The sequence below is a fragment of the Parasteatoda tepidariorum genome, chromosome 1, assembly GCF_043381705.1.
Source record: "Parasteatoda tepidariorum isolate YZ-2023 chromosome 1, CAS_Ptep_4.0, whole genome shotgun sequence".
In the NCBI taxonomy this organism is placed as follows: domain Eukaryota; kingdom Metazoa; phylum Arthropoda; class Arachnida; order Araneae; family Theridiidae; genus Parasteatoda; species Parasteatoda tepidariorum.
Genome location: NC_092204.1, coordinates 69,379,686 through 69,402,822, shown reverse-complemented (window position 1 = coordinate 69,402,822; position 23,137 = coordinate 69,379,686). Strand labels below are relative to the sequence as shown.

At 26.8% G+C, this 23,137-nt stretch overlaps 1 protein-coding gene across 4 annotated transcripts; it reads left to right on the top strand.

Annotated features, from left to right (window-relative positions):
• Positions 1 to 3: 3 nt before the first annotated feature.
• LOC107439005 (abscission/NoCut checkpoint regulator) lies at positions 4 to 22,666 on the top strand. Of its 4 annotated transcripts, none has more exons than XM_016051458.3 (12): positions 4 to 93; positions 1,899 to 1,955; positions 3,268 to 3,392; positions 4,381 to 4,431; positions 9,765 to 9,898; positions 11,296 to 11,384; positions 11,710 to 11,877; positions 13,340 to 13,502; positions 16,431 to 16,477; positions 17,347 to 17,436; positions 19,815 to 19,921; positions 22,226 to 22,666. In XM_016051458.3, exons 2-12 carry the CDS (start codon positions 1,908 to 1,910, stop codon positions 22,299 to 22,301), a joined length of 1,098 nt encoding a protein of 365 aa, XP_015906944.1. In that variant the 5' UTR covers positions 4 to 93; positions 1,899 to 1,907; the 3' UTR covers positions 22,302 to 22,666. The 4 variants fall into 4 exon arrangements, with proteins under 4 accessions (XP_015906944.1, XP_071038017.1, XP_015906943.1 ...); XM_071181916.1 differs by having other exon boundaries at positions 6 to 93; positions 11,710 to 11,865; XM_016051457.3 differs by having other exon boundaries at positions 11 to 179.
• The last annotated feature ends 471 nt before the right edge of the window (positions 22,667 to 23,137 follow it).

Genomic DNA, 23,137 nt, shown 5'->3' with positions numbered 1-23,137 from the left:
CTCATCCATTGAAGTTGAAATGAAGAGAAGAAAATTTAGTTGAATATTTTGGGTGTTAATTTGACAACAAAACCAGAACCAAGAACGAACTACGTTTGTTTATACTTGTATATTTTTGTTACACTTTAATAAAAGAATAACTCAAAGAATTCTGTCCATAACTAATCGAGAAATCAAAAGTAATTCATAAAACTGATTGATTATCAAAATTTCTTTTAATTTACCAGCCAAATGAAGGTTTAATTGAGATATGGCTAAAACTAAATATGCTGTCAAGTAAAATCTATCTGTTTGTAAAATGTTTCCAAAATTACGTATCATCTCAAATTAAAAGCTAAGGAGCAGTCATTATTTTCTAGACGTGATGATGTTTATAATTTTGTTCAAACATAGTTATATTTATTTTGAATATTCAAAAATAGTGTACCATTTGATTTTATTTCATTTAACTCTCCCTTTTTATTGAAAGAGCTTTTTATGATGAACTATATTCTCTATTTTAATTAAAATTATGATTTAAGAATTTACACCTTTAAATGAGTCTTGCAGTAATAGCACCATAGAGTTTTAATGAATTTTAGCCATGTATACAATTTCATATAAAGAAATTTACTTTTTAAACCAAAAATTACAGTTTTTGTTAAAAAATAAATAAATTTTTTGTTGCTTAAAATTATTTTAACTGCCATAAAATGCATATGTTTATATTTATAGTGTGAGATTAATCATTAACAAATGGGACTTTTCTTTTGCTCCAAATAGCCATCTTAGCTCTATACTTACTTTTCAAAAGATTTTGTGTGATAGTAGTTGAGGGCACTGTCCTATATTGGATCCTAGTCAGGTCAATTTCAATCATCAAAGTGTCAGTGTATGGTTCTTGTGCTTACAAAAATTTCGAAAACAAATATTTTATGTCTTGGGGATATTTTCGTATCGTGATCTGTCGCACCAATTATAATCGCCAAGGTGCCAAATAGATTTTAAACTTGCAAATTTTGAAAACAAACAAACATGTAGATGTTTGCCTGGGGGTGGTTACGAGTTATACCTTACGAGTTGGTCCCTTTCTGTGATGTTTTTTTAGTTTCTCACTCGCTGCTGCCCGGAAGTTTCCAAGACTTGGCTATAATTCTGCCACAGATCACGAAATCTCCCCTATTTCTTACCTAGGTGTGGCTTTGAATTTGTTTCTTTTTCTCTTTGAATTTGTTTCTCTTTGTTCTTAATTTCACATGTGCTGATGTCTGATTGTTGCAAAAACTTGGCAACTTGCTGCATATCTGAAATAGAAATCTTCGCAAAAGTTGTAACTTTTATTTCATAATTAAAAAAGGGGCATTTTTAGAAATTTGTTGCCATACATAGTTATTGACTTTGATTAAGCTTCATAATTTTTTTAGGGATGTAATATATATTTCATGTATTATAAAATGCTTTAGGCATCAGCTCTATATTTGCTTCTATTGCTCTGTAGGGAAATGGTTGTTTTCTTAACCACCTGTTTTAATGAAAGGTCAATTTCTGATTAATTAGTTACTGATTGATATTTAACTATGATTTTTAATTTCATTCCTTCATTTTAGTGATATTTTTATGTTGTCTAGTTAAATATTTAAAATGCACATGATATTTAGACACAGAGATATTCGCATCTTTCAATTGGGAAGTGGATAGATTGATGAATTTTTCAGTGATTTTAAATAAATAGCTTTTATTTAAAAATGCATGCTCCATTTATTGCTTTTTTTTCCTTATAAATTTAGGTTTTATTAGGTTTATTATAGTTATAAATTTAGGTTTATTTTAGGTTTTAGCATAGATTTTTAATTAAACTACTGAAGTAAAGTGTATTTTTACTAATGATGAACTTTTTTTATTTATCTTTTAAATTTCAGATTTTTATAATGCCTTGTTCTGCTTGTGGAACAGAGTTTGGAATTTTCAAGAAGGAGGTAAATATTACGGTTTAGATAAAATTTAACCATTCATGTTAAATTGCTATTTTTTGAAAAACTTATGGATTTTTTTTCAAATATCAAGGTTGTCTCCAGTCAAAAAACAATATGTGCACTTTTATCAATAAAAAGATAAACTGTCAGTGAATCTGCTTTACTTTGGAAAGTATATGTGTTTGAAGCCTAGGTGTTCCAAATTTCTAGTTTTTTAAAATTTTTATTACCAAACGCTGTATTTTAAAATAATAATCAAAATCTCTATTTTAAAGTTACACATGAAATGTAAATATTTTGTGGTTAAAAATATATTTATAAAGTGAAACTTCGGTTAAGCAGACTCTCCTGGAACAGAAAATATTGCCTGTTTACGAGAACTGACAGTTTACTAAAAGCCGAATGAAAGAAATAACGAAGAAGAATTGCATTTATATTTTTAAATAATATAGAAATAATTAAATATTCTATAATATGTATCTATTTATATTCATGTTTATTTTAACTTAAAAAAATCTATAAGAGAATTGATAAGGAAATTTGATGTGTATATATATGCCTGTGTTTTATATTTATCCAGTTGATATAGAAGTTTGTTTGAAGCGGCTGAACTTACTATATTTTCATTTTACATTTTTAAATAATGTCACACTAATACACTGATTTCCTAATTTTTGGATAGATAAAACACTTTTAGTTTAGTTGATAGTTTCTCTTTTGGTTCTTTTTTTGATTGCATCAATTGAGTATTAGTTTCTTGATATTCTTGGCATCATTATGTGTGGCTATTTCCTCAATTTCATTTATATTTAATTCATTCTTTTGACATTATATATTCTTATCAATGTTTACAAAACCATCATTATTGATAACATTTTCTCTAGTTCAGCGAATCAAATTTGTTAATTCAAAAACTGGATAATCAGAATTTGTGTCATTTATGACATCTGCAAGATATTTCCAACAGGTGTGTCCTTTTTGAAACCTGTCTAAGTGAAATAATTTAAAATGGTTGATCATTTTACTTTTTTCTAAGTGACAATTATCCACAAAGAAGCTTAAAGGACATCTTTGATACACCTACTTGTAAGGCACGAGGTACTATGGAGTTGCTGTATTCACAATTGATCATTTGTCAAGAATATGAATAAATTTTTGATTTATATTAACACCTCAATAGCTAGATTTCTATTCCCTTTTTTTATTCAGCTTTGTTTAGTACAAGAGTCAAATTGATTAAAAGAAATTATTCTATTGTTATTGTTTTGATGTCTTATTGTCTTGTTTAGAGAGTAAAATTCATTTATTATTACAGATTGGTTGTGAAAATTGTGGTTTTGCTTTTTGTGGAAAATGCTGCAGGAAACAAGAAGTACAATCAGAGAGTGGAGACTTGAAAAAGTATTTAATTTGTAATGCCTGCTTTTTGCAGAAGACAAAGTGAGTTTAAACATATTTTATGACTACTTGTTTTACATCATTAAACATCCTTTTCACTATTATTTTGTATTTTAATTTAATCTATTTCCTAAATCTTGTGTTCTTTTAAAGTTTATGTTTCTTGACTGTTATAAATTATAAAAGAAAACGGTTGTAATGTCTGCATTTCCCTTATGCAGGTTCTTATCCTGTATCAGGTTCTCATAGCACAAAAAAATAATAATAGTAATAATAAATTGTCATTTATATTTATTATTTTTTACTATAGGAGTAATTTTCAACTAAAAATGAATATATTAATTGCTGAAATCTATATAAAACATATTTTAATAGCGAAAATTTTATTTATTATGTGTCTTATATTTATTTTTGCAGTTAAAGTTACTGTGGTTATTACATTGTAAATGAATTAAATTAGTTTATTAGTAAATGAGTTAAATTAGTTTAAAGAACAAACCTTTAATTTATACTTTTTCTGAAATATTTATATAATTCAGAGAAAAGTCAGGGAATTTTATAAATTGGAGGAAATAAGGGAAATGTCAGGGAATTTAATTATAATACTAAAAAATCTGGGAAAATAAAGTAATTTGAAATTGATATATCTAAAAGTCCAATATTTTTTCTAAAATTATTGGGTCTTGCAATAATTTTTTCCTTAAAAATTTTTTTTATTTTTATTTTCAATTTTAATCACAAGTATAAGTGTCTTGTAATATATTTTATAAGAATAAAGCATAACTAAAAAGTTTACTTAAAATTTTTTGCCGTGGGTTATAAAAATGGGAGAAATTTAATAAAATCAGTCTAATCACAGTGAATTTTTTTTCTTCTTATTGTTTGTGGCCATCCTGTTAAAGATGATTTTAACAGACTTTAATATTGTAATGATTCTGTTATTGTGAATTTTATTTAAAAAATTCATTATTTTAAAATTTTATATTAACAAACTACTTAATTACCCATTTTTTATTTCCTGCTCCACTAGAGGCCGTGCTGCAACTACTGCCGATATTTCACCCCCATTAGCCCACAAAAAGTAAGTTCTGCTGTTATCAGTATAAGAGAATTTTATTTGTTTTAATTAATGAGGTAAGAATAAGAAGAATGAGCAAAACATCTTGCAAGTGAACCCATTTTCTTGTCGAGTCTGTCACGATGATTTGTCCCAAATCTAGCGTAGAATGCATTTCACCTATCATAAATTGAAGACTTATTTTAGCTTAATATTGCACTTCTGTACTTAAGAACATAATTTGCACTAAAAAAATTGTTTTTCTTCTTTACTTGAAAATAAGTTTTATAATGATCTTGTGGACCTCGTTTAGCCATGTCAACGCATTAACCAAATTTAATCAGAGCATTTATAGTAGAATTGGACTAAATTATTTGTTCAAAAATTTTATTGCGGAACACCGAGAACTTTTTAACCAAAACCATTTTTAGTAACATAACAGTATATTTGTAATTTAATGATGTTTTTAATTTAGATTAAATTTAGTAAGTGGTAATGAGAGCAATAGAATACTTGTCCAATGGTATTTTTATATCATTAATTGCTTTCAATGTAATGTTCTTAATTCTAAGAGCTGTACAATGAAAATAATTTGTGATATGTTTTTTAAAGGTTTCTTTAATTTTAAAAAATAAAATTATGCAACTAGAGTTTTTAGTTGTTTTTTATATATCTTTACATTTTTTAAAAATACATTAATGTAACTAAAGTTGAACTAATTATTAAAGATAAAGATTATTTTATTGAAGTATAAATTGAAATCACATAAGACTCAAAATACACAATATTACAATGCATATCCAAAAGTAGCCAGTGGATTAATTAATTTTTTTAAATTTTTAGGAAAACTCTTATTCTTAGTTTTGTTATTCTAACTATAACAATTTATTTTATATTCAAAGATATAGTGTAATATACTTTATTTTCATTTTTTAGATGAACAGAATATGATTAATAATCCTAAAACTGTTAACTTAAATCGCGGAATAACATGAACACAGAAGCCTTGGAAGTAACATTTATTTAGTTAGTAAATTGATCTCTTTAAAGAATTTGTTTTAACACTAATGCAATATTTTTTCTTTTTTAAACCAAGACACAATTTTTATTCTAAACTATATACTAAATTAATTTCAGTGCATTTTTTTTCTTATAAAAACATAGATACCTTTATTTTATGCAATTATTTGTAAAATCTAAAGCAACATTTAAATTTAATCCCAGATATCCATGATTTTTTAAACAAAACTTGTTAGATTTTAGATAAATAGTTTATAAAATCAGTCTAATATTTTATTTTAAAACCTCTTGTGTGGATATTGATGATGTCATGATAACTACAATGAAAAATTTTCATTTAATGCTTTCATATTTCTGTATTTGGGTTAAAGCATAATAAACTTACAAGTTTTAAAATAAAACTTTTTATTTATTGAATTCCTTATCTCAATAAGTTATTAACTCTCTGGTGATAAGCGATGAGAAAAAGGGGATTTCTGCATTGATAGGTATACTCAGGGACAGCTATTCTTTAGTAGTAACAAATATTTACCAGATGGTCATCTACAACAAATAAAATAGATATAGTGGTTTTTCATCAAACTCGGAGACAATATGCATTTAATTAATTTTATTTTGTGGTATTAAAATCGATAACAGATGAAAATGCATTTTATTAGGCCTCCTCTCTTTTATATAAATGAGGTAGAGAACAATTCTACAAATATTTTTTTATATATTCTTCACATGCTAAGTGTAAAGAATATACAAATTCACTTATAAAATCTTCTTTAGCTAACCTTCCATGGAATCAAATGTTATTCCTACTCCTCTTATTCTTACCTCCATTGTTTTAGTCTGTTAGAATTGTTTTAAAACTTTATCTGAAATATGACTAATGCTGAAAATATTTATTTATAATATTTTGTTCAAACTGAAAACTAACATTTTATCTTAATTATGGGACTGTATTATAAAACATATGAATCTTCTAAATGCATCAGAAATTAGCAAACTGCTTATGCAATTTATTAATATTATCAATTGATTATATTATTTTTATTTAAAATTAGTCTATTTCATGACTTTTTTTTACTAAAGTCAGTTATATGCAATTGATAATTAAACATCACATAAAAAATGTTCTTAATTGCATTGTTATTAATTATCTGAATCTATAGGTACTTTATATTATATGTATTATGCATATACAGTAGAGAACCAATTATCCAGAATGCCTGGGACTAACGCTATTCTGGATGTCTGGATTTCCCGGTTTTCTGAACCACTAAAAAATTATTTAATACAATACCTATTAATACCTTGTTTTAGCTGATTTTAATTAAAAAGTTGTATTTTTATTTCACTATTTTTACTTTTTTATATTTATATTGTAAAGCATAGCAATGTTTTTTTCTTGCAATTTGCCACTTTCTGTTTGCTGATATTTCCCCCTCGTAAGTGAAAAACGAAATCATTCATTTCATCTGATTTTGTTTTTAAAAATAAATTAACATAAATAATAAAAAAAAAGATCAAAATTCCTTCATTCTACTCTGTGATCCATCTGGCAGCGCCTATTCGAGGAGAATTTCTCTCTTTGTTTTCCACAGTCGCACTTTCTCACAATTACATCATACCATTTGGCTTTCAGACATCAAGAATCAGGTGGACAGCTGTTGGTTTTTCTACCAACCAAAGAGGGCTGTTTTTCAGCATTTGGTTTGCAAGCTCGTCATTTCATATATTATTTATTTTAAGTGACGTCACAGGATTTTAGGAATAAGCTCTCACTGTGTCTTGTTAAATCGTAGTTTTATTTGAACATTTCTATTCTGGAGTTCAACTTTAAAAAAAAAACATGATATAAATATTTTATGAAATAAAAATAAAAACCTTTAATAAATTTAGTGATTTTCAAATATGGTGAAGAAAGGGTTGAAACTATTTACAAGAGTCAATAATTTGCTTACAGAAAGTTTTTTAATTGAGATTTTGGGTTCATTTAATTTATCTATGTCTGCCGCTTCTTTATGTTTGATTGAATGGGTAGAAAAAGAATCCCTTCCCACCTTCCCATCTACTCAACTTCAAAGAGGACTTGGTGATTCTAATTCAAAAATGGCAGGGAAAGCAGTCAAAGTTTTTCTGGATTTTCTAGAAACCAGATAAAAGGTTTTATACTGTGCAGCTAACTATACTCCTTAACTATTCATTAAAAAGTAGCTGTAATTTAGCTATTTTAATATTCCAATTAAAAATTTCTACTTCATTCATTTTACTTTATTATATTTGCATAGTAAAGTATAGCAGCATAATTTTTTATTACCCTTCCACCTTCTGTTCATTGGTAAGCATGTGTAATGCATTTCCCCCTCGTAAATCAAAGACTCACACCTTTCCCTCTACTGAACTTCAAGAGTGACTGGAATTTCTGCAATTTGCCTCAACCGTTTAAGTTCGAAATGACAGGTAAACCCAGCAAAATTTTTTCTGGTTTCTTGGTTTTTTAGTTACCGGATAAAACGTTTTGTACTGTAATAATTTTTAATAAATTGGCCGATGCTTATCTGTATTTAAAAGTTAAATTATTGTCAATGTGGCCTATTGCCAGATTTCATTTTACCAGGAGAAGCTTAGTGTTAGAATTCCATAACCACAGTAGATTTATTTAAGAGTAAAAATTTTCAAAAAATTTGAGTCATATCAGATTGATTGATGTGGTATTCTTTTTCTAATTTGTAACTATTATTGTTTCTGTATTTGTAACTATTGTTTGAAGTAAGTGTTATTTTTGATTGATGATGACCTTATCTACGAATGTGATTACTTATTCAATTTGAAAATTGCGACTAATTAAATCATTGTGGTATATTTGTTTCTCTTTACCTATTATCTTCATTTTCTTGGTAAATATTTTTTCTTCTTCTTCAAACAGTCGCAAAATTACAAAATAACATCTTTTCATTTGTTACAACATTGATCTGATTTCTATAATCACTCTCATTGAAATTTCATTTTCATTTTTTTTAATGCTGATTTCACTGAAATTTTTTTTCCTAATTTGGATAAATATTTACTGTTACGTAATTAATTAATCAATAATATTGTAAGAGCAGAAAATAAAGAATAGAAGCAGAGTTCATTCCAAGCGAGACCATATATATATAACGTCGTTGCCGAGTGGAAGGATTAAAACAGGTCATAGGTCGGGAAGGAGGGTACAAAATTTATTTATTAATTATTAGACAAGAGCAGTCATGAGAGTGAGTGAAAGTGCACATGAAAAATTGCGCTCCTTGGTTATATGTTAGGGAAAATCTTGCAAAGTAAAATCCGTAAAATGTCTTAATTTAGGGAAAGAGGGAAATCTTAGTAGTTGCTATTGGTTTATGAAAGAGAACGCGCGTTTCCCACACAAAGCAAGGGAAATATGTCCTGCTCTTAATTAAATGCATAGTTGAGCCAAAAATAGATTTAAAAACAGGATGTGGCTTTTAAAAGTGTGAGAAAGTATTTCAAATAGAATAATTAATTAGGATGAAGTTTTATAGCAAAGAAACTAACATAAAAAGATTAATTGAAGCTTTTTATGTTACATATATATGAATAGATAGATTGATATTCTTTAACAGGGTGCGTAGTGTTTTTAAAAAGTGCTTAATTTTCCCTTTTTCAGAATGATATCTTTCCTTAACTATGTTGATTTTCGCTTTGAATTATGCAAAAAGATACAGTTCAGATTGTTCTATTCAACATTTTCACAATTAATTCAACCCCAATCTATTTTAGTGTATTGTCATTCCGTAGCGTATGAAAACGCCATTCGTTTTACATGATTCAAAATTTCATGATTTTTGACAATTGTCAAAAACAATGCCAAAAGGTTTTTTTTTTACATGACGATTAAAACGAGATAAAACCATCAACTGTCAAAAACTTTCCAACCCTGCCTAATTATGATATTTTTTTAAAGTGTTTAAGAAGATTTTTTTAATTGCTTGAAAAGTGCTTAAAAGGTGCTTATTTTTTGTTGAATAATATGGCTACACACCCTGTTTAAAAAAATTACTGTAGCACACCGCTGCCAAGGCTTGGGTTTTTTCGTGTTTAAAGGTTCTTATTTTCTTATTAAAATTTTATGAAGTATGGTGACTGAAAATTAAAGAGTGGCGTATATAATGTAAAAAAATTGATATAATCTGAGCAATAGTTTTCAGCAAATACAGCATTTTTAAGGAAAAATTTTGTTTATTGATTGCAAACTTTAGTTTTAGTATTTAGTTTTTCAACCATTAGTTTTTTATGTAAGCAAGCTAAGAATTTAAAAAGTAGCTCTTGCTTTCCTTTCCCTTTAGACGTATGTCTCTTTTGAAAAAACAATCTTATAGTGTGGATTCAGCTACTCATGTGCAACTACAATCTGAATGGTGTGATAAAGACATAGAAATTGCTGAGAGACTTCAAAAACTTAAAAGTGATCGAATCAAAGGTAATCTTAGTTTTAAAATCTTTTATTTTTCACTATTAATTAATTAATTCTAATTATCTATTATTATGTGCACCAAATTTTTTTTTACAAAGGATTAATTATATTTTGAAACCTTGATTAGGTGTAAAAATGCTATCAGTCAATAAAAGGCATATCTAAATTTAAATAATTTTTTTTCCTTAATGGTTTTAATTAATTAGAAATAAATAATCTTTAAAATACTTTCCCATTAACAATTGAGTTTTTATAAAATATTGCATAATTTTCCTTACGGAAGGGGAAATTTCAAATAAGTTTTTTTTTAGCAAATTAAATTTTTAAAAATATCAAAAAATTTATTGTGCGACTTTAAGAATGATTATTTATCACCTTTTGCTTGAAATTTTTTATCATAATAGTATATTAGCGAATAAGATACTTTAAACATATTTGAGAAGCTGGATTTCTACATATTCAGTCAAACACCTAGCAATTTAAACTGTTTGTTCTTTTGTAATACAAAATGAAACTTTTGATTAACCTATCTATTTTTTTGTTGTTGATACCATTGATAAGTTGAAAACTTTGCAAAGCATGTGAGAATAAGAAACCAAAACAGATTACTACTATTACTGATTATTTTGTTAGTAATCCTTTCAAATTTTTGGAATAAATCAGTTAACTCTCATTAGTTAGTAATTTTTTAGTAATCTTTTATTTGCTTCTACAGAATTTAAAAGAAACAAAAAACCGAGCACAAAAATTTTACACTTTTTGAATTTTGTCTGAACTGTAATATTTTTTCTTCCTTTAAAGCTTTATTTAATTGGTTGCATTTATTATGAGGTATATAGAAGTTATTAATTGAATAGAAAGCGTGAAATATTAATTTTTTTGTATGTAATAGAAATTAAAAATTAGAAAATGTGACAGGTTATAGATATAGACAGTAGAAAATATCTGTGTATTGTTTGATTTTCATCAAAAAAATATCTAAACTGATAATGTGAACAAAATTTATGACCCCTTCAAGTTGAGGTTAAGGATGTTCTATTGTACTTATACATTTAATTTAAGTATTTAATTAAGTTCACTCACAATATTTATAAATTGCTTCTCATTTTCTATTATTCTCCAAATGTATTTCCCGTAGATAGCATCTTTTCTACTGAGTGGTTTCAAATCAATTACAATCTAGGTGACCCAATCTCAATAATTATAAATTTTTTTGTTGCTCTTTTTTACAAATAAAAATTTTTACAATTTGGATATTTATGTTTTCCCTTGATATCAAATTAAAAAGAATTAATTAGGAATTAGATTCTTTAGAATTTGATAGTTCAATTTTTATTAAAATATTTGACAAATTTTAAGATTGTTTTAGTAATGCATTATTGTTTTGTTTTGTAAATATTTAGCTGATTTGCCCAGTAATAGTGAAATCGAAGAAAGAATTGCAAAATTGAAAGGAATGGACCCATCAAAATACAAAGCTCCTCCCATTGAAGTAAGTTTATTTATGATTGGCTAGCTGCAAATGCTAACGAGTCTGCCTTGACAAACTTGTTGCTTTACTATTCTATATTGATATCTTTTCTTGGTGTTTGTTATATGTGGGCATATTACCCTGCTGAATAATAAACTTCCCACATTTCAGCTTCCTGAAATAATGTATTGACAAAGTGCAAATTGAATAGGTTCAAATGATGGAGAGAAAAAAAATCTTTTAAATTTACAAATTGCTATCATCATTTGGTTTTGAAAGTAATTTAATCTAGAAATATCGTTCAAAAGATACTTAAGAAGTTTAAATGTCTTTTTTCATTCTTTAGGTGTTCAGACCAGCTGATCGAAGATCTTCTTTTGAAAAAGCATCAGACCTCATGAAAGAAATGTCTGAAAAAGTTGAATTGGATTCGAAAATTGTTAAACCTGAAGATGAAATTGAAGCTCGTTTGGCTAAATTACGGGCTATGGATTCTGAAACTGTAAGAAATGATGTATCAATTAATATTGCCTTTTCTGTTTTAATTTTTTTTTATTGCTTACCTATACGCAGTGTGTCACAAAAGAATGAAACTTCTAGAGGAATTATCTGGTTTATAATCAAAAGATTCAACTCAAATTTTTTTTTTATAGTTTAAAGAAAACCATCTAAAGTTAACGCTCCTTTGCTCTCCTGGTTGAAAAATAAAAAACGACTCTTACAAGTTAAATAGGAAGCGCTTCATTGTTATAAAATAATTATTTCTGATAATTTATTTTAAACATTTATTTTTGAGTATTTTTTTGAGCATTTTCTCTAAAACACATAATTAATTTAGGGTTGCAATCATTTCTAAGGCAAAAACATTTTCAGAATATCCACAATCAAAAATTAAATGGTTAATGTGAAAGTTCTGTTAAATCTCGAGAACTGTAACAAATAAATATGCGAGATTAACAAGTTCTAATGTTTTTGAAATTTTTTATGTTATAAAGATTGATGTAACCTCAATTCTAGTCACAGCAAGAAATTACATAAAACAACCATATAGGGGAGAAAATGTAGGCATCATTTGTGAACATTTAGGATTCATTAAAAAAAAATAGCAAATTAAAATAGGGAACTAAATATGATTCCAAGATAGTTGATAAACTGTAAAAGAGAAAAATAAGCATATGTGTAACACTGTTATTGCTCCTTTAGACTTTGAATAACAAGTAATCTAAAAATTTGCTTTCTGAAAACAAAATATATAATTATATTTGAAATTTCTTTAAAATCTTCATGACTTTGTGAACATCACGTTCTAAATGCCCTATTTTGTTTGGATTACATTTTGATTTTTAATTGTATTAATAAATATAATTTATGATTAAGTTTTAAATGATTTTGTATGCATAAGCGTATCTTTTTTAATTAATTTAGGTTTTAATGTATTTAAAATATAATTTAAGATGTAGAGTGTCAGAAGAGTAAAAATTGATTTATAACTAATTCATCATGATGTAAAATTTTGTTGATGCAAAAAGAGATAAGCTGCAATTTATCGAACAAAATTAATGGTCACCACCTGGTTGTTACTTTTTTAATAAAATTGAACCTCAAGTGAATTTTATTATTTATTTTTTTGTTGAATAAATGTGGAATTATTTTCAATATTTTTTAATATTCAAAAAGTTCAAAATTAATTTAAACTTCATTTTACACTTGTTTCTTAAAATTTTCTTCATTTTAAAAATTATTTTTCAATGTTTACCATATTTTAAGAAATGCTTTGAAATATTTTTAATTTCAAAATTTTTTTAATTTTTTTTTTTTAAATTGTTAGTCTATATTTAAAACGTGGCCACTGTTAAAATAGTTGAGTAATAGAAATTTATATAAAGCCATATATTTAGCAATTTCTTTCAACCTTCATTTAATTTACTGAATGATTTTTAAAAAAAATCTTTTTTTCTTCTTTTATTTGTCGCTAGAGTGATGTGAATATTTCAAAACCTGAAAGTCAAGAAAATCTTCCAGAAAATCTGCTTTCTAAATATCAAGAACCATGGGAAGGTAGATCTGAAGAAGAACAAATTAAATATCTTCTTGAGAAATATAAAGTTCCAACATCCTCAACTTCAAAATCACATGAAGGTAATATATTTTTTTGTTGCTTATCATATATTTTGCCTTCTGTCAAGTAAACTTATAGAGAATTGTATATGATTTGAAACTCATTTCTATATATTTTCATGTTATGAAAAACATAGAAAACAGTGCATAGAAGAAAAATATTTTACGAGTTTACCCACTTGTAAAACTGCCAAGAATATGTAAAATGGCAGTCACTGTTGATGAACATTTATATTTTATTCATATTTTTTACTAAAAACTTTGTTTCTTTACATTTATGGAACATCGTAAATCACAATCATCGACTCATAATAGCAGCGATTCACAAATAATGTTCGTCAGAACTTCATAGTTATGTGGAATGATTTCCAGAGTTCCGAGAGTTAAATGTGTTATGAGTTTTCGAAACCTGTAATTAAATTTATATCCAATTAATAATCTTTCATTTATTTAATATTTCTATTGTTTTTATGAAAATATTTAATTGAATTGCTTGTGAGTGAAGAAATAAATTTCAAAATAATATCTTTTCTAAACAATGTAATGAACAAATTATGAAAGGGATATGCATTTATGAAAAAATTAAATTAGTATTTCTTATCAAGCAAAAATAACCAAATTCGACAAAGTATGTTTCTCTGATAACCATTCTCTAGGTTCATTTTGTTGGAAGCAGATTTTCAGCTCTTTCTTTTTAGTTTATGCGTAAATTAAAATCAACTTAAGAAGTTGACTTGATGCTGCTCCGTACCTGCGAATTCAAGTCTGAAATAAAACCCAATTTTAAGGCTAATATTGAAAAAACAATTTGATGAAAAAAATTCATTCGTTATTCATTCACTAAATATTTTCAAAATATAATTAATTAAATTTAGATCATTACAGGTTTTCAAATAATTACTAGTCTTTTGTTAATTAATATGTTCACAATTACTAATGAAATTTTTCTTTAAGTCTCAGGGTTTCGCCATATGTAGGTTATTCACTTAGGGTTCTACAGCCAAAAAAAAAAAAAAAAATGAGAATTGCTGCATTATGAAACTTGAATTTAGCAAAAATCTTGAAAGTTTTTTTTTTTTTTGAACACAATAAAACTTATTACATTAATCTAAATATAATGTAGCAATTTTTAAAATCAAAATATTGTTGTAGAGTTTAAAATTTCTATAAAAGTTGTCTTGGGAAATTTTTTTAGTAATTTAAATTATTTTTAGTGATAATTTATTGCCATTTTCCTAAAAGTCTACGGATAAATTGAAAATGTGTTAGGTTCACTATACCTTAAAATTGTTAAACTCCGATTATACAAATAGACTTCATTATAATATAATTGAATAAATTTTTTGTTAAAGAAAAGGATTATTTCTTAAAGAAATAGGTTTTTTTTTTTTTTTTACAATTATCAATTTGAGAGCTTACATTTTCGCAGTGCTAACTGTCCTATTTGAGTTTTTTTTTTTTTTTGTAATTTTGCACACTAAATAAATGTACACTATTAGAATGGAACAGAGGCTCTTAACTCTTTTAGTTTTACAGTAAATTGTCTCATTTTAAGCTAATCTCCGAAGCCATGAAAGAGGTTTAACCAGTTCTGTTATGTAACAAGTTCTGCTTTGAAAGAGGTTCAAGCAGGCTTCAAGCCTTGTATTTATTTGGATTTTGGTCAAAGATGAGGCAAATATTTTCATTTTGGCTGTACTCAGTTAACTGTTACACCACAAAATGTAAAAATGACTAGTTGTCCATCTTGTAGCCACTTATATTATACCATTTTTTCTCTCAAAGTAATCTGATAAATCAGTATACTACAGCTTTTTAATATTTTTAAGCAATAACATAAATGAGCCATTTACTTCATAGCTGAAATTTTATGTAAAACACTTTGTTGTATCTGATTGTGTGACTAGTTTAAACTCATTTTATTTCATTAAAAACAGTAAAGATCACTTTACTACTTTTTTTTAACTAACTGATATAGCTGACTTTTTGGGGCTAAAAAAACACAATACGAAATAAATTGTTTGTATGTAAAGTTTAAAATTATTAAAACACTTTTTTCAAGATTTATAAATTACCTGTATATTAAGTTATTATTATTAAAATATTTTTATAGATACCCACAAAAAAATTTATCAAAGCAAAGTTATCTTTTAAATTAAAAATTCTAGCTAAAAAAATTTAGCAAGTCCCATAATAGGTTTATTGTCAAGCATATTTCTTAGTCAACAAATATTTTAGAAAAATAACTATTACTGAAACATATTTTTTGCATATTATTTTTGGGTAAAAGAGTTTTATGATTACGATTTATGTGTTCATAATTAATAATGTGCATTAATTAATCAAAATTTTAAAAGGTTTCTTTTAAATCTTAAAGATTGCTGATTAATGCACAAAAATCTTATCATTAAATCTAGTCATTAGGTGTGGGAATTTGTGGTTTTTTTTTTAACTAACTGTTCATTTGTATTAATTTTTATTTGCCTCATACTGATTTTAACTTTAATTGTACTGTATTCGATTTAATACTTTATGAACCATAATTTTCAATAGTAAAAATTATTTGCTCTTTTTTGGTTAGCCGGGGCGTAAACGAAAAATTGCTAAAAAATGTGGTTAAAATTTTTTTTATTTATGTTTTTATTTTTTTAAACACTGAGCAGAATAATCATTCACCCAAAAAAAAAATAGAAATAGTTTTATTTCATTGTACACGGCTTACCAAGTTATTAAAAAGTACTAATTTTAATGCATGTTTTTACTAATACAATATAAAGTACTTTTATTTAGTGTATAGATGATAATTTTTAAATAGAACCAAGTCAATTGACTCAGATATTTCATTGAATCTAAAAATTCATTATCATTATTATACATTTTCATATTATATGTGTAAAATTAATGAATTGTGTTAATTAAAAAAATAATGAACTGTATTTTTTCTTTCAGATGTAGAAATGAATGAAGAAGAGGAAGCAGAAAAACTAGTTGAGAAAGTAATGCTTGTTTAATTAGTTTAAGTAAATATTCTCAATTTTCTTCAAGTCAACAGGTTCATAGATCTGGTCTGACTTCGTCAGGCCAGAAGAGGATAAGCAACAACAAATATTCTACATCGCTTTACTCATGTATCTTTTTTTTTTTAAAAGCTGTTTTGATGCTTATATTATGTCACCAGCGTTTTTCTCTTCTTGTTTCTTTTTTTGTGAAATTGCTCTATTTTGTCATTTGTTTATTTTTTTTTTCAGTCATGCTTATTGATTTTTGTTTATAATACTCTAGTGTTTATTACTTTCTAATTTTTTATTACAATAGGGAACCGATTATTCGGAATGATCGGGACCATCGCTATTCCGGATAACTGATTTTTCCGGTTTTCTGAAGCGCTATAAAAAGCCGTTTTTTTTATTGTTAAACCCAACTAAAAAATTTTTTTTTTGTGGAAATAATCTTAAAAAGACGAAAAAATGATGGAGTAATACACTAATGATTATTTCCAAAATGATGGTAAGGTAAACATCTTTTAAAAAAGAAAAAAAATCCTAAAATCTTATGAGGAAAAAAAATTTTTTTTTTTAAAAATGGCGGGAAAATTTATCGAATTTCGTTCCGGTTTTTTGGTTTTCCGATTTCCGGATAACGGGTTCTGTACTGTACTTATCTAATTATCAAGAATATTTCAAAATAATTGAAAAATTTCTATCAACTATAACTTAGCAGTTGATAGATATTAATTTTTATTTTCATTTTTTTTTCCTTATTTCAAGTATTCTATATTACTGTACTTATAAAATATTATATTAATTTCATCATTCTTAAATTTTATTTTAGTACTTAATCATTTTTAATAGTATGTTTTATTCAGCTTATGGCCTCGAATGTTGATGATGAAATGGAAGGTTTAGATAGTCTAAATGAACAAGAATCAGAAAAATCACTTCCAAGTGATGATCAAGTAAGACATTTTATATTTTTGGTTTTACTTGAGACAAAGTAATTTTTTTTCTCTTTATAATCAAATCAGTCATTTATTTTCTTTCTACCTAGCTTATTAATAAATATTTCTCCTCTTTATATGCTATGATTTATGTTTTGATTTATGTTATGTAGTCTTATTTGTTTACTTTATGAAGAAATATAATATTGATTATAGATTTATAATGTATAAGATCAGTTATTTTTCTTTCAAAAGTTATTAGGTAAATAATTGATGTAATAAACTGTTAATTAAATCAATCTACTTATTTTGTTTAAAAGGGTTAAATTTATTCTTTAATTAAATAACTATTCCTGGTTTCTTTATATCTCGGAACTGGTTGAGCTGCCCCAGTCATAATAGTCAAATCTATAACAGATGTTTGTTTGGGTGTTTATAATTCTGTTTTTATGATTTCATTGGCATATTAAGATATATATCCTTCAAATTTAGAACTTTACTTCTACTATAAATGTTAATATTTTTTATTTCTATCCATTTATGATATGTAAATAAGTGTATTCAATTTTAAAATAATTTAATTTTATATATTTAATTCTTTAATTTAATTTTATAAGTGTGTTTTATTTTAATTAATAAATCATCCTAAATTCAGAGAAATAAAAATTCATTTAATCAAATATGTTAAAGCAAGACAGATTTTAAGATCTAAATCTTGAATATACGTATCCCCTTGGTCTAGAGCCCTAGACCAAGTTCAGAAGATCATGTCGCATCAGCAAGTCATAGACAGTCTCTCCATCACTCATCAGTTGCCTCACAGAGGCACCGATGCAATCCAAAAGATGAGATGGAGAAGCGATGGCTGAGCAATGACAATAGGCAAAAGTCTTTTCGTTCACTCTGAAGTTCAAACACTTAATATAGCCAGTCCTAAGTCTTGACAAAGCTGTTTGAGCAAATCTATGACAAGTGCACTGCAGGGATAATCCGGGGCATTTGGCAGCATACCAATCATGATCTGATGGGTGCTTCCACACTGAATTTACCCTAGCTAACTTCAAGGAGTGAACCTCAGACACTAGTAGTTTAGAGGAAGGGGGAGTAGTAAGTTCACTCCCTTCCTTGGCAAGCCGATCAGCAATATCATTCCCATAAATACCCACATGGGAGGGGATCCACTGCAAGTGCACTGAGCCGATCTGAGACAAAGCAGTCAATTTGATAATGATTTCCTGTCCCAAATTTTCCAAGATACTTGGAGAGTTCTTCAAATATTGAATTGAACTCTTGCTATCCGTTAATATCCATATGTCAGTTACGCCAGAGTCCATGGCTAGGCTCAAGGCCTCATTTATGGCAATTAACTCTGATCGAAAGACCGAGGCATGGTCGGGGCTTCTAAGTCGGCGGTTGAGCTCTCCTTCGCCTGTCCTCATAAAAACACCACTGCCCGTTCTACCGGAGTCAGACTTGCTTCCGTCCATATAGACGACCAAGGCTCCGGGAGGGATATTATTGATTACCTTGAGAGCCAGGTGACGTAGTAACTCCGGATGTTCATTTAGCTTAGTAAAATCGATATTTAAGTCATCTTTAAAAACTACATTACTAAGAGAAGTATTAGGTGTCAATAGATTAAAAAGAGGGCATGGCTCGACATCAATGTCAGTCAGGCCCTGTCTCTCCATCAAACTAAGAGGGCTGTCCCTTTTCAGCCTCTGATTGTTTGTCCAGTTTGATAAAAATAATGCCGTCTATTAAGGAAGCTATAGCTCTTAAGCTTAGCGATGTACTTTGTGATGTTAGTCTCTCTTCTTAGGCACAAGGGTTGCAGATCAGCCTCATATCGAACAATATTATTTGGGCAACAGTTCTTGAAGCCAGTGATAATTCTGGCTGTACTTAATTGTATTCTTTCTAATTTTTCTAGATTGGTAAGAGCAGCTACCTGATAAATTTGGTTGCCATACTCAAGTATTGGACGAATGAGAGCAGTGTACATGCACCTGAATATACTTAAATCAGGTGTATAAAAAGCTTACTTTCAGAGTCTAAAAACATTTAACTGATACATAAATTTTTAGTATAATCTGTCAAATAAATGTATTATTGCCTCATTCATTGGGTAGGGGATGTGAGCGTGAAAACAGTGTTTTTTTATATATATTTTTTCTTAAAAGACATGTTACTGTCTGGATTTTGTCGTATCACTCTAAAATACATAAGCTAAAATTTTAATAAATAACTCAATTTAACTACAGAAATGCATAGCATAGAATGTTAATTAAAAGAAAAAAAAGTAGACTAAATTCTATATTTACAAAACAAGTGTTTATTCTTAAAATTATAGCTTATACAAAAATACATCATTATAATTTTCTTACTCATTGTAGAACAGCCCAGAAGAAGAAGAGTTTCCATGGTGTGTTATTTGTTCTCAAGATGCTAAAATAAGATGTTTTGGTTGTGATAGAGATCTTTACTGTTTACGATGCTTTAGGTATGCTATTTTAAAGTTGGTATTCAGTATAAATAATTGAAGCAAGTATTATTGGTAAATATGTGTGTCTTTATTATTATTGAGTGGAAAAATTTAATAGAAAATATACAGTATGTATAATGAATATACTATAAAATTATATCTTTCCTGACCCTCACTATAAAATTTTATTTTTGGTATATTTTAATTTTAAATTATCATTGAAATAACTTAAAATATTTTCCTTTTTAGTTGAACTCTGTGAAGAGTTGCAATATTTGTTCTTTACAACCGATAGTTCGTAAAAAATGGGTTCCTGAAAAAATCATAATAGTTCATACATACTTACATAATTATCAATATAGTATTTAAATTTTTTCCCATCATTTTTTCACGATACAAAAGAAGTAGTAAATTGACCTTTTTTGTTCAAGTTATGAAATTAGGCTTGAATACATTATTCGATTTTCTTTTAACTTTTGCCATATTAAGCCATAAGTCAATAAATATTAATTTTTCTGTACTCTGAAAAGTCAAAGTGATTAAATTCATCTATTGCATTGTTTTTCATTCAGGGTGTTATCGTCTATGTAGAAAAAAAAATGGATGAACATGCCCTTCATTTTACCTGAAAAAAGTAGATCATTACTTGAATTTTTTTATTCTATAATTTTATGTGTGATCAAGTAGTTAGGAAGGGGTGCTGAGTTGGGAGAAGTGAGAAACATAAATCAATGAGTAAATTTAACCATAATTATGAAATTTAAATCATCATCATTTGTATGACACTCCAGGCTGGGTACCTTGACATTCTCCTTGTTGCCAGTTCACTAACCTGATTGTTTTAATGTCTGCATTTATGGAGTCCAGCCATCAAGGCTAAGAACATCTTCTAGCTCTGCAACTAATTGGTTAATGCTTGAATATTTTATGTGTTGGGCAAGTTATATTTAAACAAAGTTGTATTTTTCTATAAATCTTATTCTGTTTAATTTTATAAAATTTCTGTTTTTATTTTTTATCTAAAGGAATTGTGAGTCATGTTAAATAAGCAAATTAAAATTTAGAAGTGAAGTTTTTGATATATTAGTGCTCACAGTTCCTTTTTAGGGATAGTTCTAAAAATGTATCATAAGCTAACTGGAATTTTTTTGCGACATTAATGAGCTTTAAGTATTTTTTTTTCTTTACTTGAATTTTATTATTATTTCCTAGAATTTCCTGATACTTAAATTTTGCTTTTATTTGATTTTATTTCTGATCACATTGTGAGAAAGGGGTACCAAGTTGAAAAAAAAAAACAAAAAAAAACAACACAAATCTAACCAATACTTAAAAAATTTTGTTAAATAAAGAAATATAAATTTAAAAGTAAAATGTTTAAGATCATGGGTTTTTTTAGGGATAGTTCTAAAAATGTATCATAAGCTTAAACAAAAATTTTTTTCTTTTATGAATTAGAATAAAGTATTCTTTTCTTTTAAATTTTATTACTGATATCAATAATTAAACATTACAAGTAGTGGTACAAAGTATTACAAATTTATGGGACAAAGGAATAAATTAAAGAAAAGTTTGAATACCTTTGTATCACGAATGAAATAAATTACAAGATGGTTACTCAATGGTTAAAGACCCTAAGATATCATTGTGAAGGATTGGGGCTCGATTTTCAGTGGCAGTTTGAAGTCCACCGAGTTACATATTGTGCAAGCTTGTTCGAGAAGTAAAGACGAGTTGTGTACAATGCTGACCACATTGCAATGATTACAAAATTGTTGGGCCTTAATAACTGTGATTCCCAGCACCACAATGGGCTGTAGCAAGAATGTTTCACTATTTTTAGTTAAGAATGGGTGAATTACAAAAATTTAAAATTCATCAGACTTAGGATATTTGAGAAACATCAGACTTTTAAATATCTTTATTGTTATAAATTCACTAGTTATTATATCAGTTATTGTTTTACATTTTACTTCATTATAAAACAAACTGCAAAAACTTTCTCAGGTGTATCTCAGTTATCTTACATCAAAATACCCATAAATTTTGAAAATCATATAACTGAATAATCTCTGACTGCTGCCAAATTAAATTTTTTTTTTTAATCCACATTCGATGATTTAATTTCTATTTTTTTTAACGGCAGAAAAAATCCTTTTCTTCAAATTCTTTTATTTTCAGTTACTCGTGTTTGAAACTTATTCTCTTAAATTTTTAAATTTGTTCAAAAAATGTTTTCCCAATTTAAATTTTTCTTTATTTTAAAATCTATTTTGATGATTTTATGATCATTTATTAATAATGATAGTTTTTTTCTTTCAGAGAATGCCATGATAGTTTGGATATAAAAGATCATAAAACTTGTCCTTTTTTGCCTCCTAAGGAGCCCATGGTTTAATATGCCTTGACATAAGTTTCTACTACTGTGATTTACTATTGAAACAAGAATATGTATTTAGTATATCAAGCAAAAAAAAATTTCTTGAAAGCTGCAATCAAATAACTATGCTGTATATTTTTTCATTCAGTCGAGATCCAACACAATTGAAATATATAGAATATATTGTAGTTAGAAATATATTGCTATAAGTTTACAAACACTACGTATATAATTGATAAGAACTTATTTCCATGTACAGTTGTTGTCTATTTTATTATCTCTTGAAATTTTAGTTTTTATGTGCTAGTTATGTATTATTAATATGATTTTATGTACTTTTTATTTTATTCATAAAAATAAAATATATTTACCATTCTAAATAACATTTTTGTTTCATTTCTTTAAATTTTATTTCCTTACTCATATGGGTCATTACTTAAGTCAAACTTTGGTAAAATTTTTATTGCGGTACATGCTTTTATTTGTTCAGAATTACTATTTTTTTAATGATTTAAAAAATTTATTTCATAAATATGAAAGGACACATTTACCGACTAAAGAATTTTTACCATACTAATAAAATGCTGAATTGATTTCAAATTTATTCCTAATTTCACAACAATCAAGTAGCAACATCAAAATATTTTGTTGTCTTAATTGAACTATGTTATTTCTATTACAAAGTTTGACAAGCCATATTGCATTTCTGATAAGTGGGTATTGAAGCAGCACACTTTACTAATTGTATTCTATTTTTATCAAATGTACCTGTAGTGCAGAGTTTAGTTAATGAAACGCAGATGAGTAGAGCCTATGATATTATTACCATGCTATAAATAAATTGATCGACATAA

Coding starts and splice junctions, on each gene's coding strand:
- LOC107439005 (XM_016051458.3), top strand. CDS start 1,908: ATGCCTTGTTCTGCTTGTGGAACAGAGTTTGGAATTTTCAAGAAGGAG. Junction 4,432..9,764: donor CCCCCATTAGCCCACAAAAA/GTAAGTTCTGCT, acceptor CTTTCCCTTTAG/ACGTATGTCTCTTTTGAAAA. Junction 13,503..16,430: donor AACTTCAAAATCACATGAAG/GTAATATATTTT, acceptor TTTTTCTTTCAG/ATGTAGAAATGAATGAAGAA.